Source organism: Dasypus novemcinctus, chromosome 8 (genome assembly GCF_030445035.2).
Source record: "Dasypus novemcinctus isolate mDasNov1 chromosome 8, mDasNov1.1.hap2, whole genome shotgun sequence".
In the NCBI taxonomy this organism is placed as follows: Eukaryota; Metazoa; Chordata; class Mammalia; order Cingulata; family Dasypodidae; genus Dasypus; species Dasypus novemcinctus.
The window spans coordinates 110,327,655-110,344,710 of NC_080680.1; the positions used below are offsets into that span (position 1 = coordinate 110,327,655).

Genomic DNA, 17,056 nt, shown 5'->3' on the forward strand with positions numbered 1-17,056 from the left:
AAAAGTGGGTAATTGTGAATAGAAGTTAAAATTGGTGTTACTTTGTAATGGATTGGATGTAGGAAGGGAAAGCAGAAAAGTCAAGTCTGACACCCTAGATTTGTGGCTTCTCTAACTGATAGATGGTGATGCTATTTGCAGAGATGGGAAGCACTAGAAGACTAGTTTAAAGGAAGACCACAAAGTGTTCACTGGCCTTAGTAGCATGATGGTCATTGGCGTAAAAGGCAGATTGACACAGGTTAACAGCTGTGGATGTCAGAAGTCTAAAATGGGTTTTACAGGGCTAAAATCAAGGTGTTGGCAGACCTACATTCCTTCTGGGGACTCTGGAGAAAGTTTTTTCCAGCTTCTAGGTTACCACATTCCTTGGCTCACTCCAAACCCCAGTTTGGTCATCACATCTTTTTCTTTTCACTTGGACCTTCCTGACTCCCTCTAAGGACCCTTGTTATTCCACTGGGCCCACTTCTGTAATCTGGGATATAGTTGCCCTGTCTTAAGATCCTTAATTTCATCACATCCTTAAAGCCCCTTTTGCCATGTAAGGTAATCTTCTTAGGCATGAAGGGGTGGACATTTTTGAGAGGCCATTACTCAGCCTATCACATGAGGGAAGAGTTTGAATGCGAATAGAAGTAGAAGGAACCCGGTTGCAATGGAGACATTGAATACACGAGGAAAGGAGATAATCCATTGTGTATGGCTCCTGAGAAAGTGTTGAGGCCCAAAACATCATTAGAGGGGTTAGCCAAAAGTGAAAGTGTTTTGGAGTTTTAGGAGAAAGTAGAAGTTTTGAAAGAATCCTTCTCGGGAGGAGAGGGAGCAAACCATAGAAATACAGTAGGATTATTGTATCGTTTTGGGGGTCTACTCAGGTTTGAGATCATGAATTTATAGTAAGACTCATCTGCCTATTGACTGAATTTCTTCAGAAGTGATAGGTACAAGCATGAAAAAATAGATAATTGAGTTTCTCTCAAATATAGAGAATTGCAACATAAACAGAGGCAAGGCAGTTTAGACTATTGGCAAAATATATTATTGTAATAATAGACCATGAATTTTAAGGATAAATTAAGGAGGAAGGAAGGAAAGAACTGATTATGCTGAAGGAAGTGAACATTCTTGTACTAAGTCTTTGTCCTTATCTCTCATTATTTCCTGGAAAAGAGTTTTCTAAAGGAAATTTCTGGTGGTAAAGTAGGACGCTAATATACATAAATAAATATATATATATAGTGGTCAAATCTATAATTGTGTAACTTATTTTGAGGAGTCTGAGTGAGGAAGGGCACTAATAGAAAATAATTCTCCTTTTTCCTGTCACATACTTTGGTTGCTTTGGGATAGAAGAACAGTTTCTTCCCATAATTAAAGCCCACTTTCTGGAATTAGCAAGAAGAGTCTTGCTATCTAAATAAACACTTGAATCTTTCCATTTCGAAGCTTTTTCCTTCCCTCAAGGAAGGGCTGGTGGGAGCGCCTTGGAATGGGAGAAGGTGTGGCTGATCTTCTCCCTCCGAACCTCCCCCCCACCTCTGTTTTTGGCTTCTCTAGGTTCAGGGCTGGTGTGGTAGTCAGAATAACAGCCCCCCACAGATGTCCTAATCTCCAGAATCTGTGGAAATGATTTGTTATATGCGAAAGAGACTTTGCAGATGTGATTAAATTAAGGATCTTGAGATGTGGAGATTATCCTGGATTATCCAGGTGAACCCAACCTAATCACTGAGTCCTTGAAAGAGGAGAATCTTTCCCAGCTGTGATCAACTGAATTATGTACCCCAGGGGAAAAAGAGCATATACTTAATCCATTCTTGTGGGGGTGAATCCATTGTAAACAGGACCTTTTGAAGATTATCACTAGTCAAGGTGTGACTCAACTGAATGCAGGTGAGCCTTAAACCTATTTCTGGGGGCTTTATGAAGAGAAAGCCACATGGAGGAGCAGAAGCTGGAAGTCAACAGAACCCAGCAACAGCAAGGCCAAGGAACCCAAGGATTGCCGGCAAACCAGACCTCTACTGATCCCAGGAAGACGCTTCTAGCCCCTGGAACCATGAGCCAGTAAATTCCTGTTGTTAAGCCACAGGTTTAGTGTTTGTCATAGCTTCAGGGAAACTAAGACACCAGCTTTGAGCAGACAGAAATGCTATGACAAAAGGAGGATTAGAAAGATGTGAGGTAAGAAGGACTCAACACACCATTGCTGGCTTTGAAAGATGGAAGAAGACAGCCATGAGCCAAGGAATGCAGGTAGCCTCCAAAAGCTGGAAAAGACAAGGAAAGAGATTCTCCACTAGAGACTCCATCTTAACATATGCACAGCAGGGTGCAATCACTGCTGTCTTCCCGTTGGATATGTTTACACCATACCTAGGAATGGGAGTGCAGCCTGACCCACAGCCAGTGCCACCCCCTCCCAGTCTTTCCAGATTGTGGAAGCAGGCCTCCTGCCCTCAAAATTCACCAGGAGAGAAGCAGGTGTCAATCTATGTTCATACGTGTCCCTGAACTGCAGGAATGAGTGTCAACTTCACCCAAGAACTCTGCTGGCACTCCAAGTACCAGGATAAATCTCTGGTTTTATACTGCCCAGCAGTCACTCAGCTTAGGAATGAAAGACTGGTCTCTCCTTTATCAGCATGCCCCTCAAATGGTCCAGGAGTGGTTTTCTGAAGCCTGGCCACCTGATTTGAGGCAGTCATCCTCCCCATTCCCTTCCTCATGGAGAAAAGAGAGGAAATGTCACAGCACTCTTCTCAAGGGCATTGTAGCAGTTTAATATTATTGATGAATTCCAAAAAGAAATATTGGATTATACTTGTAATCTGATCTGTACCTGGGCATGACTGAATTATGATTAGGGTGTTGAGTGCCCACCCCTTGGTGGGTGGGGACACACAGGTAAAAGGCATGGCAAAGAACAAAGGTGAGGGTTTCTGATGTTGGAGTTTAATCCTGAAGCCTTAAATTGGAGGTTTAAGGAAGTAGTATAATCTGGGATTTTAATTTATTATTAGTTATTAGTTTTTTTATATTATTATGTTCCCTTCAGACATTCTAACTTTTGATATCTTTTTTGCAACCACATTTACCACAATTTTTTAGACTAAGACAGTGCTTACATAGTTTTGGTGTTTGTGCATTACTTTCAAACCACGACTTTCCACACTTCTGAGGGATTTACTTGGATTCATCTTTTGGTTGGAATATTCAGAAACCACTTTTCTGAAAGAGCATATATGGTTTAGAGAGCCTTTGCATGTAGGAGACTATCTTATTTCCAGGCTGGCACTTACTGCCTCAAAGATATTTTTCCCTTTTAGATAATCTTTCTTTTATATGCTTGTGGGACTCTTTCACTTTACAAGAAATTATCTGAGATTTGTTTGTTGTTCTTTATGAATGTTGCCTGGTACATGGAGAAGCCCTTATATCTGCAAAGTCATAACCTTCTTCAGCTCAACGTTTTCATTTATATCTTTGTATATTTTTCTTACTCAATTTGTTATGTTTTCGTCTTCAGGAACACCAGTTTTTCATGTTATAGCTCTACTTTCTGTCCTCCATATCTACTATCTATTCCCTGAGTTTGACTTCTAGTTTCTCCTGTATGTTCTCAATGAGCCTCTTAAACTTATTCTTCACATTCCTGATTTTCATGGGGCTAAACAACTATTAAATTGAGTACTCAGATTTAGATGAATACACACACACATACCCATATCACTGTGCAGGAGATATAATGCAATATATATAATAGGCTATCAAAAGGGATTCTACTCAGAATGCAAGATAAAATATATAATATTTAGGCATGTGCATAGCAGGAAAGGTGAATGGCATGTTAAAGGAAAATATGAAACTTTGAAAGACTTCCAATGAAAAAATGAAGGCAAATGGAAATATGTGCCGTATTTGTAGAGAGAAAAACAAAAATAATCATAGAATAAATATATGCCAGTGACTCTATCAACATTATTATTTTGGAACTTGACAAGATGACATAATGGTTGGAAAAAAAAAACACATAAAACCCCACAAAGTGCAGAGTAGAACACACAGATAACAAATAATGAGGGAAACTGGATCTATTAGAAATCAAAATATATTATAAAATAAAACTAATTAAAACAATGTGATGCTGGACTATAATGGATAACTAATATATATATGAATTTTAAACATCATATATATATGAATTTAAATATTCTGTATAAATAATTTAAAATTCCATGAGTGAGGAATCACAATTTAGAGAAAAATATGTTGGCTTATAAATTTTGACTGATTAAAAGATTGTAAAGTTATATTCTCAAGTCCTATTATACATGAATACATTTCAAAATTATTTTTTACATTATTAATAAAACATTGTTAAAAGCTACAATCAAATATAATTTTATGCTTATCAAACCACTCCATGAATGACTTCTGAGATTATTTGAAATATTTTTTAAAATCACAAAATCACAGTGGAAAAGACAATGGTATTTTACTACAAAAGTACTTTTAATGTTCATAATTTGGGGAGCAGAGGTGGCCCAAGCAATTGAGTGCCCACCTCCCACATGAGAGGTCCCAGCTTCAGTACCTTTTTTCTCCTAGAGAGGAAAAAAATAAAAAGTTCATACTTTAAACATTTTATAAAATAAGACAAATAGAAAACTAGAGAAAATGCCTCAGATATTTCTGAATATAAATTTTTTTATGACGTCACAATTTTCAAATGGACTAAGTATATAGATTTATAATTCAAAAATAAATATAATATGCAGGCATATGAGAATTTAATCTTAGCATAAGAATTAAGGAAATGAAAATTAAAATAATAATCAATTGCCATAATTTTGACTATCAAAAAGTGATGATATTCCATATAGATTTGGGCACATTAACACTGACACTATCAGACATTGACAATCGTAATGCAACTTGTTGCCAGGTTCTGGGAATGAAATTTAGTATTGTCTATCAGTAAAATGGTAGTGACTTTTGGGTTATTAATTCTGGTCATGAAATAATCAATATATTTTTAATTATATGTGTAAAACTGTTCATCCCAGTGCCTGTTTAACTTAAATTAAATGCCCTCTAACAGATTTTCTTAAATCATCGTATATTCATCCTACAGGATATTTTGGAGGAATTTAAAAGTCATATTAAGCTCTAAATACTAATAGCATGAAAAAATTTTAAGATATGTTTTTAAAAAACAGAGCAACATTTTATGTGTACTGGTATGCCAGTTCTATTAACTATGTAAATACAATATACTCTGGAAAGAAAAAGCACCAAAAGGCCATGCCTGAATTTCTTTTTCCCTATATATAGAGCATTCTTTTCATGTTTTAATATGGCTTTATCAATAATATATAAATGTATATAATATATAAATCAAGAATGAATAAACACACTATCGATATTAATGTTAACATTCAAAATATTTGTTTCCAAAAGGTGTCAGTCCACGTCCATCCAGCTTTTACTCCACCCTACCTTTTCCCCATTGGAGATGTTGCTATCACATACACAGCAACTGACCTTTCCAGCAACCAAGCCAGCTGTACTTTCCATGTAAAGGTTCTTGGTAAGTGTTCTTCAAAATATATTTGAGCAGGTTTGCAAAAGTAACCTAGGATCCCCAGGTACTTTGTTCTCTCTTTCTCCTTTATCTTCAGTGACTCCCTTTCCACTCATTCTTCCTACTGACATTGAAACCTACTCAAGCCACTCCCTCTTTGAATCCTATAGCCCCTCTACCTTTCATAATATTTCTGATTTCTTCCTTTATTTCTTCTGAAAAGTTGCCTGTGGTGACCATCTCTATCTTATTAACTGCCATTTATTCTCATGGGCAGTCAAGTTTGGTTCTGTCCCCCTCCCTCCTATAAACTATGCTGTTCCTTCTACATTCCTTATTTTACATAATCTTTACTCAGATTTTACATTATTAACCATTCTCCCCTTGAGAAAACTCTCTCCTTCCCTAGCTTCTCCAACACCAGTCTTCTCTGTTTCTTTTCCTATACTTCTCAGCCAACATTCATCTTTATCTCAGGTTTTTCTCCCTCTGAAAGACTCAAATGTCATCTCCAGGGTTCCAGCTTTGGCCTTATTCTCTTTCTCAATCTGTCATTTTCGTAGGTGATTTTGGTAACTGATGACTCCTAGATTTCTATCTCCTGCTCAGATCTCAAATCAATATATAAAACTGCCCACTGCACCTTCTCATATGGCTATCCCACAGACTTTTCAAACTCACCCAAACCTAATATATTCCTCAGCTCAGAAAATTACTCAACCAACCACTGGCTACCAAGCAAAAATCTGGAAGTCATCCTTAACTCCTCTGTCCCCTTCCTTCACCAACAGCCAATCCTAGTTGTCAGGGTCTACTGGTTTTACCTACTGAAATCTGCCCCCATTCCTCCAAACTCACAACCACTGTTGTAGGCCAATCCCTCATTGCATCATCTCCCAATTGGTCCTTTTTCCTTTTTTTATGAGCATTTATTTGTATTCTATTGTATTTTTTATGAGCTTTTACCTGTTGCATGAAGAATATGTTGGATTTCTTATATCTGATCCTGGGATTTTTAAACTTGGAAATGTGATTCATGAGTCTGCCAAGTTTTAATTTTTCATAATGAAGAGCTGGCATGGTGACCTGTAAAATGTGTACTCAAGTATATAACTAGACGCCAGCTAAGTTTGCAAAATATGAAAGAGAGAGGGAGAGACAATAGAGAGACAGAGAGTGAGAAAACATTCCAAAGCCTACATTTCTTCTTTTCTTCAGATGACAGGGTGTTGGTGACTGACCCATAAATGAGGGTGAGGTCACACCCTCCCCATTTCTGCCCCCATCCCCCCACCATGGTCACATCTTATTCTTTGTCTGCACCTGAATTTTATCTTATACTCCAGGATGCCACCCTTGGGCATTAGCTCTTAACCCTCCAGCAATATCATACCCTCACTTGCGTGTTACGTGTTCTACAACATGACTCAGATCTCTATCCCCTGCTCCTCCATTTAGCCCTCTCTCAGATCTTTTTTAACCCTTCAGATAAGAGGAGACTCATGGGAGAAACTGGTTTAGTCATTCCATACCTGCGGCCTATCTGGGAAGATGCTAGTCACTTTTAGGGGAGTCAATTCAGCTACTATGAGCTGAATCCACAAACAGGTGCCACATAATTGTGTTTTCCACTGCTTTCCTCGGTCATTTTAGAAAACCTGGTATTTCTTCAGTGGACTGAAAACAGTATAGCAAGCATCAGCTCTACCTTTTGAGGTTCTGCAAGTAGCCTGGATAAAGCACCTCATTATCAATGGGGCTTCCAGGAAGACCTTTTGTCTTACATGGTCAGGGTTCTCTGCCAACGCAAGCAGATTTCAGTGCTCTCAAGCAAACTCTCTCCTCACTTTTGAGTGTCAGCTGTGACCTCTTTCTCTGTTTTCTTGTTCTTTAGATGTAGAGCCACCTGTCATAGACCGGTGCAGATCCCCACCTCCTGTCCAGGTCCCAGACAAGGAGCATGCTGCAACCTGGGATGAGCCTCAGTTCTCAGACAACTCCGGTAGGAATGCAGGGATTTGTTGTGAGCCTGCGAACCCTAAATTGTATTTCATTTTTTTTAAACTTTAAAGCAGGATAAAAAAGAAATAGAAAGCAAAATCTGTCTAAATAGGATGACTAACTATATAAGGTGATGTGTTTAAGACTAGGCTAATCATAGTTAATTTAACATTATTAACCCTGCCTATCCGTGGGGTTTCCCTTATTCAGTATTCAAAGGACATTTATTAATCCTGTTCAGGTCCCATACTTGAATGTGTTCTGATAAATTTATTGAGTTTCCAAGCATACGTAATCCTGAAAATAGAAACTCATTCTATTAGTATCTCTAGCATATCTACATATTTGCAAAATAAATTATAAGAAATCCTAGGAAAGCAGGGAAAAAATAAGCAAATACAACTGAAATTGAAATTGAACTGAAATTCACTTTAAAGGTTTCACTAAAACCCAGAATTGAGCAATCAAAATGCAAACTGAATAGTTTAATAAAATTTCCAATGACCAATGATCTATCAAGAAAAATCATTTGCTTAGCAAGAATGCCTTAATTTAATAGAGTCTTTGAATCTATAAAAATAGAAACACCAAACATATTTCTATGCTATGGCATAAATATTAAATTTTGTGTTCTTTATTAGTGGCCAAATCAGTGTAAATATAATGCCCAGCTGATTTGTATGAAGAGAAGATGAAACTTCAACTAAGGTGACTATTAAAGTGACTGCAGACCAATAACCCCAAAATCTGACTCCTCCTTTCCAGGGTCTGTATTGGTCATCATCAGAACTCATACACCCGGAGACCTTTTCCCTCATGGGGAGACTATAGTGCAATATACAGCCACCGACCCATCGGGCAATAGCAGGACATGTGACATCCACATTGTCATAAAAGGTATTCTCTTATAAGTCCCCCCAAAAATCCAATTGACATTTGATATGTGTGGTTGCTATAGTCCTCTGTTTTGTGAAAGAATTAGGCTATGAACAGTAGAGTTTTAAAATTAGAAGATTGATACATTTTACTTAGGTTTCCAATTGTCATTACTTGCCTTCATGATACATAGAAATGATTTCTTCCGAGGTAGACTTAAATTAACAGTTTCTCCTAGAGCTACAAAATATAATTGCCATGATACATTGCTACACAATGTTATCAAGTTAACATTTTTCTTAAGGGAATGCCAAAAATAGCAAACCCAAACCAGAAAAACTTTTAGATTGTCATAAAATACACAAAACCTCTAATTAGGCATAAAGGCAGCTTTCAGGTTATACCCACCTAGGAACCAGATGCAGACACTGCCATTAAAAAAATTTGGGGGGGCGGGGATACCGAAGCCAGGGACTGAACCTGGGATCTCCCATGTGGGAAGCAGGCACTCAACCACCTGAGCCACATCTGTTTCCATGCCATGAATTTTTAATGGGGTTTATGGTGAAAGGTTTCTAGGAATAGTGGCAGACAGGAGGAGTCTTTTTCACAATTCGGCTTAGACTCCCGGAATTTACTTTATACTACACTAATACCACTTTATATGGCTAATGCTGTGTTTTTGCACAGGTTCTCCTTGTGAAGTTCCGTTCACACCTATAAATGGGGATTTTATATGTACTCAAGATAGTACCAGAGTTAACTGCACATTAAGTTGTTTGGAGGGCTATGATTTCACAGAAGGGTCTACTGAGAAGTATTCTTGTGATTATGAAGATGGTATCTGGAAACCTCCATATTCCACTGAATGGCCAGACTGTGCTAGTAAGTTCTCATTTTATTTTGAACTTCTTTAATGTGTGTGAATATGTGTCTGTGTATAGCTATAAAGCATTAAAGAGAAAAATTGGGATCAAGTTTGGTGCCAGAAATTCCAAAATTATGTAGACAAAGGAATGCTTATCCCTGAATTTAAAATATTAACCTACTGGAATTTTGCCAAAGATTGTATTGTTATAGGATAGGATTCAGTTTAAGGCAAAACCTTCTTGGCCATTTCATTTTTATTTACCAGAAATATCTGAAGAGACTTATCAGCATGTAGCTCTTGACCAATAAACTTAAATATATAGTCTCATATTCCTCAGTAGGCCTTATATTTAAAAGCCAATATATTTGATGAAATGAAATAGGCCAGCAACATTTCCTTTAGACTTGATTTAGATGCAAATTGAACTATTCTATAATCTTAAATATACATTTTTAAAATAAACAACCCAATTGCTTTGCCTAGTATAAATAAATATACCCTGGAGTGGAATCTTTGATCCATTTTCCACAAATAGGGTTTAAATTCCAGTGTCTCTGAAAAAGATTAAAACCCACTTACTGCATCTATTTTTTTTTCCAAATTAGGAAATTAAATAGAAGTAGTATCACATAACTCTTTCACAGATTTAGATGGTAGGATTTTATTATTTATGAACATTTTGGGGCCTCTTTGCTGAGTCTAACTAATGCAAACCTCTGATCCAAGAAGGAATTTATTGATGTGTAAATTATACTTCCAAGGATGTTATATATCATATTTAGAAATTTTTCAGTACTTTGGGAACTTTCCTTAACTTTCCTCTCTTGTTTTTATAACAATCTCATAAATCATATTAGAATTAAAATATTTAGTTACAATTATTCCATAGAAAGTTAATTCTTTGCTTTGAAAAACACTAATTGAACCTGTTTTGAATTGAAGCTGTTTTTTCCAACATTTTTCAGTAAAACGTTTTGCAAATCATGGCTTCAAGTCTTTTGAGATGCTTTATAAAGCAACTCGCTGTGATGACACGGATCTGCTGAAGAAGTTTTCTGAAGCTTTTGAGACTACCTTGGGGAAAATGGTATGTCAGAAGTATTCCTTTATTGGTTGTCATATTTTAAAGGACTCTACTGAGCTTTCCATAGCCTCTCTTGGTCATTTGCAACTAAAATTCCTTATCCCAATTATTAACCTCTTTTTCATGGTTCCTAATATATAGAATTGATATTTCTAATATTTAAAGTTACTCATAGATTTTTCACTTCTTGGAATGAATTATAATTATAAGTAAATCTGTATTTTAAAAACCAATTTTTAAAATTATTTTTAACACCCTGAGTCAGAAAGTCACAGCACCTTAAGACCCACCTGGTTTGAGAATGACTGACTCACCATTTAATACCTGACAAAAATACCAAGCATTATAGACTGAATTTCTTTTTGAGGAGGAGATAACTGAATTGTAAAGGTTTTCTTTTTCATGTATTTTTGTTTAGGATTCTTTCAGTGCATAAGGGAAAGCACAGTGGGAGCAAGCCATGAACATACCAATGAAAAGAATACTCCAGACAGAGAAAACAGAAAGGGCAAATGCCCTGAGGCAGGAATGTGTTTAGGAATTTGAGCTGATGGAAAGAGGTCAGTGTGGCTAGAGTAGAGAGAATAATGGGACAAATAGTAGGAGATGGTCAAGGAAATGATAGGGTAGAGTGAGTAAGGTTTGAAGAGAAAGCAGACCACAAGGGGCCGCGAAGGTCATTGTGGAGACTGGCTCTTATTCCAAGTGAGATAGAAAGCCATCGGAGGGCTTAGAGAAGAGGAGTAAAATGGTATGACTTTCGTTTTAACAGGACCAACTAACAGATGACTCTGGGCAGTGGGGGGAGCTGGGAGAGGGAGTAGAAGCAAGATGACCACACTACACAGGAAGCTAAAAGTAAGAGATAATGGTGGCTTGGATCAGCACTGGAGGTTGAGAAATGATTGGATTTTGAATATATTCCAAAAGTAGCTTTCGAAGGACTTGCTGATAGATTGGATGTAGAGTGTGAGAGAATGAGAAAAGGCAAGGATAACTCCAGAGTTTGGCCTTAGCAACTGGAAAAATGGAGGCAAGTATGTGGAAGCTTAAGAAGCATTTTATATCTCCAACTGCACATGTTAATTGTACAGTTAGATATACCAGACTGGAATTCAGGGAAGAGGTCCAAGCTGAACATAGGAACTTGGGAATTGACAGTGCATAGGTAGTATTTAAAGACACAAGACTGGATGTGATCACCTAGCGAGAGAGAGTGAGTATAGACTGAGAAGACATCTGAGAGCTGAGCCTCAGAACTGGGTGGCCAAGTAGATGGGGAACCAGCAAAGAAGACCAAGAGGGAGCAGTCAATGAGGAAGGAGGGAAACCAGGGAAGTTTTCTTTCCTGGAAACCAAGTTTCAAAGAGCATGGAGTAATTAACTGTTCAGATGCTGATGACAGATCAAACAAAATGGAAATTGAGAGCAAACTCAATTTTGCAACACAGAACATTTTGTACTATAATGAGAGAAATTTCAGTGGAGGGGGTTCAGGAGAGACTGGTGGGTGGGATTGGAAACTGTGTATATAATCAACTGTTTAAAAGGAATTTTTATTTCTTGCTTCAAATAAAGGCGCTGTGAATTGTGATTTTGTGGTATGTAGGTGGAAATTACAACAAATTCATAGACTTACAGGTATGATTCAGCAAAGAGGAGAAAAGTGATCATTTAGGAATGAGAGGGGACCATGGAGTGATGGCCTTGAGTAGGTGGGAGGTGATGGGATCTGGGGAATGACAAGGTTTGGTTTTAGGGAGGATCATAGATTGCTCTCTCATCATCTCAAGAAGGAAAGTAGAATATACAAGAACACAGGTGCGGGAAGTGGGCTCACATGGTGGTGGAAGCATGCGAAACTTCTATTTTGTCAGTGCAGAAAAGTGCAATGATCAGCTGAGAGTCAGGATGGGAAGAAAGTATTAGAGGGTTGAGCAGAGAGAAAATGGTATAAAATAATAATATTCTAGGAGAGAGGAAGCAAATATATAGAAATATAGTAGGATTGCCAGTAACCAGGGATGTGTTTTCTCTCCAGCCATAATTGATGTGAGTACAGGTGTGGAAAGAAGCAGAGAGATTAATTGAACCAGGGTTAGGAGCTCTCCAGGTAAACAAAGAGAGGGTGGTGTATGCAAAGAAGTGATTCATGGCAATGGACTTGGAATCTCAGCCAGGTAAATAAGGAAGCAAAGACGTGAAGAACTGAGGGCACTCAGTGAAGAGTGGTAGGGTCAGTGGGTTTTAAATTCTGATGGGGTCAAACAATGTTTGGATTCACTGGTGTAGGAGAGGGTAAGGTCCCTGGAAATGACAATGTGTTGGGGAAGACTATGGGAGTAAAGTGATAAAATAAGGTTGGATGACAGAGGGAGAAGAGGAAAAGGAACTGAGAAGTTGGGGTGACAGAAGGATTAGTTATATGGACATAGAATGCACCAAGAATTGTACCAGGAATGGTTATTAACATTCTTGGAATTTAGGGGATGACTGCCACAAGAAGGGGCAGTAAGTGGGATAGTTGATGTCATGAGCTTCAAAACTGGGGGGTGGGAGTGGGAAAGGTTTAAAGAGGTGAGATGAAGAATGACCTGGAAACAATGATGAGAAGCAGGGAGGACACTTCTTCCACCTCCAGGCCCACCACTGGAGAAAACTGGAAAGCCAGATTTCATTCAGAGCCAATGATGAAGGAAGCATTAAGAGGAATTTTGAAAATAATAGTTTCTGCCAATGACTGACTGACTATCCGAGGGAAGTTTGGGGAAATAGGGGAGTGGTAGGAGGAAGGGTCAGAAAAAAGGACTCTCCAAAGTATACGTGGGTGAAAATTTTGAGAAAAGCGATAACCCGGGAATCTGGGCCTTCTTGTGGTGAATAACATAAACACGGATAATGGAAGGCATGGGACGAATCCTGGTGATCAACAAGCAGTTAGAAGCTGGAGAAGGATGGGAGTCTCCTCAGGGCTGCAGAGCTTTGGGGCCCTCACTTCCCTCCTGCTGATGGATTGTGAAGGCTGGAGGAGCAAAGACTTGTCCACAGCAGAGACAAGTGATTTGTGTTTGATCCTCTCTCTCTTTTTCTTTTAATTTTTTTTTTAATTTGCAGGTCCCATCATTTTGTAGTGATGCTGACGACATTGACTGCAAACTGGAGGACCTGACCAAAAAATATTGCCTGGAATATAATTATGACTATGAAAATGGCTTTGCAATTGGTAATTAAATTATTTGGTGTTGGTAGTTTGCAAGAATTATTTGCAAAATAAGAAAATAGTTCAGGAAAAGTGGAGCACACTAGAAAAATGAACTTTTATTCATTTATTCGTCAAGTATTTTAAGATGGCTGCATAATTTCACAGTGTGCTTCATGGTCATTATGAATATATGAAACTTTGGTACCACTAAATTATTTCAAAAAATTAGCCAAAACTCTTCAGAATGAAGAACCCTTAGGAAACGAAGTCAAATTATGATTGCAAAATCTAGTACTGATTTGATACGTTAGAAGAGAATAGTAATAGTCGTGAAGTGCTCATACTAATTTTTATATGGCATTGAATTGAACGTGAAACTAATTTGCTTTAAGTTGAATTAAAGTAGTTGACAGATGAAATAGTCAAATTCCTCATCCAGAATATAATTCAATTTATTTGTCTAATATGCTATTCAGTGGAATTTTGATGTTTTTCTCCACATGGACTTTGCATATTTTTATTGAGTGTATTTCTAAGTAGGGAATGTGACTTTTTTGCTGGTGTATTGGCCACTTAGATGACTGCCTTAATATTTCTAGATTTCAATTGTCAAAACTATTGGGGTTTTTAATTAGGAAACTTATTGTCCTTTCCAGTCATTATACTCCTGGTATTTATTTCACTCATATAAAACTGTCCAGAACTTCCAAAGTTACATTTTTAAATATATATATATATATATATATGATAGTGAAAACAAAATAGTGTCATAGTTAAGCACATGGACTCTAAGACCAAACTACTTAGGTCCAAATCCCAGCTTTGCCATGTACTAGCTGTGTGGTTGTGAGCAAGTTATCACAGCACTCTGTGCCTCAGTTTCCTCATCCATAAAATGGGGATATAAGAGTCCTGACCTCAGAGGGTCATGGAAAAGATTAAATGCCTGAGTACGAGTGGTTAGAAGGAAATCTGAGAGTGTGATGAGTATTAACTCAATTACAGCAGACATCCTTTTTGTTTCTTTTTTTTTCCATCCTTTTTGTTTCTGACAGTATTGATATTGGTAATACTTTTAGCAATTCAGCATGAAGAATGATGTTGACTGTTGTTTCAGACTTTTTACATTTTTATAGTCTCATTTGCATATATGTGGTTATTGTAAAAATTTGGAAAATGCTGAAAAAGAACAAAAAATAATCTGCAATCCCAGAAATACTCTGTTAATATTATATATGATAAGTATATGTGTGTGTATCCAGTTTTGTAAGCATGCATTTTTTTAGTTAACATTATATTAAGGCCATTTTTCTGTCATTAAATATTATACTGAATAGGGTTTTATGGCCACATGTTATTTCATCAAATCATTTTACCATAATTTCTGTAAACAATTGCCTGTTGGTGAACTTGGGGGTTGATTTCCACTTTTAACTATTAAGTACACTTCAGTGAACATTTTGGAAGGTACGGCTTTAGATAGGAAACACTGGTGGTGGAGTTGACAGTGGTACATACATCTGGAATAACAGTGCTTCCTTTGGGAGACCTTTGGAGTAGGCTGTGAGGGCACAAGGATGCACCCAAGGGAGTTGGCTGTCATCATAAAGCAACGAGATGGACGATATTTGTCATCTAACAGAGATCCAAATTGCAGTTTTCTAGATTTAACCTGGGCAGGTGGTACTTGTGAACTTAAGAGAAAGTCTTCCTTCTGAGTATCTCCCCAATGGGGAGTCCTGAGGTCAACATAATATTTATAACAACACAGGATGGGATGGGCTACAAAGAGCAGGTGAAGATATTAAAGTGGGTTTGACATCATAACACTCAAGTAATTCAACATAAAACTAAGACAATATGCCAATTTTGGCCTGTCAGATTAACAAATAGGAGTAAGAATCATAATGCGTGAAGTTGGCAAAAGCATAGAAAAAGAAATGATAGTATACATTGCATGTACAGGAGAAATTGGAAGGCAGTTGAAAATGTAGATCCAAAGGATTAAGAATGCTCATAGGCTCAGATCTAGAAATTTCACTTCTTAGAATATTTCTCAAGATAAATATCAATCCAGAGTGCAAAGATGTACTATTTTTCATAAATTCTTAAAATGTGCATTTTTCACTTTGACATCTCTGCAACTGGAAAGACTTTTCATTGATGGTGTTTTAGATTTGATGAAATACTTTATGTATAAGGATGTTCTAAAAATTTGAAACAACATAAGATACTGAAAACAGAAATTGGTTAGACATTTTGTGGTTTAGCCTATACAATAATTAGAAATAACAGTGTAGATGTATCTTTATTGACACAGAAATGCCATGTTATATTAGAAAATTTGGAAAAAAGATTAGTATGTATATATAAAATCTTGTTTTGATAAAAGTGTGGTAGGCTTACTTTTATACCAGATACTATACACACATGTAAATATATAATGCATTACATATGTAAAATGTGTATATATGTATGTGTGTACGTGTAAACATATACCTATGCTTATATAGTCATAGAAAAAAGCTTGCATAAAGTGTTAATGGTGGTTATTTCTATGTGGGACAATTATAGGTGTTTTTTCATTTTTCTCTTTGTTCACCTGTTTTTTTCTTTTTCTGTGATAGCTGTATAATATTTGGGGGGAAAATGCTTACATGAGGAGGCAAAAATTTCAACCCCAATAAATGTTAATAGCCAAAAACTTAAGTTAATTTTTTGAAAGTCCATAAAACAGTTTACTTAAATGGGCAGGCCTGTATAAATAGATCTTGATTTTTAAAGCCTGTATTTGAGTATCAATGGTATACACATAACAATATTAATGCATTTACTGAGGTTTCACAAGTCAAATACTGAGCTAGATAATTTATTTGTATGTGTGTCACTCATTCCACATTTACACCTGTGAGGTAAGAATCATTTTCTCCCTTTTACTATGAAGAAACTGAGCCTCACTTGACTGAAATTATTCAACTGTCCATCAGGAAGCCACAGTCTGAACCCAGGTGCTAAGTCACCATGACTCTAGTGTGCCTGGAGACTCGCAGACATCCCTGTTGCCTCTAGCATAATTGAATTCAATAAGCATTTAACTTATGTGTTGCTTTCAGAAACTATTCTCCACATTTAAAATATGATGCAGGTATGTTGGATAATCTTCGCAGGAAGCAAATCTGTTCATGTGCACTAAGATTGTAAAGCAGGTATTATAAAAAAGAATGGAGCAAGCCTGAAGGAAAACAGGAATGGGCACGAATTCTGCACCCACCTCCTATTTACCTCTAAAGCAAGGGTTCTTAACCTTTCTTGTCCCACTGATGCCTTTGCCAGTCGGGGGAAATGAATACCACTGAAATTTATTTATTGCATACATTCATAAGTGAAGGAAATGCTACATTTCAGTTAGAAGTCAGAGAAAATAAAGATAAT

General features: G+C 37.1%; 1 protein-coding gene across 1 annotated transcript in view; it reads left to right on the plus strand.

Moving 5' to 3' along the window:
* Window positions 1-17,056, plus strand: part of SVEP1 (sushi, von Willebrand factor type A, EGF and pentraxin domain containing 1) — a 220,901-nt gene that overhangs the window by 86,824 nt on the left and 117,021 nt on the right. The window contains exons 9-14 of the mRNA XM_058302548.1: window positions 5,467-5,596; window positions 7,485-7,592; window positions 8,357-8,488; window positions 9,158-9,352; window positions 10,304-10,425; window positions 13,537-13,645. Of these exons, the coding sequence (XP_058158531.1) occupies window positions 5,467-5,596; window positions 7,485-7,592; window positions 8,357-8,488; window positions 9,158-9,352; window positions 10,304-10,425; window positions 13,537-13,645 (796 nt within the window). The remainder of the gene's footprint in view (window positions 1-5,466; window positions 5,597-7,484; window positions 7,593-8,356; window positions 8,489-9,157; window positions 9,353-10,303; window positions 10,426-13,536; window positions 13,646-17,056) is intronic.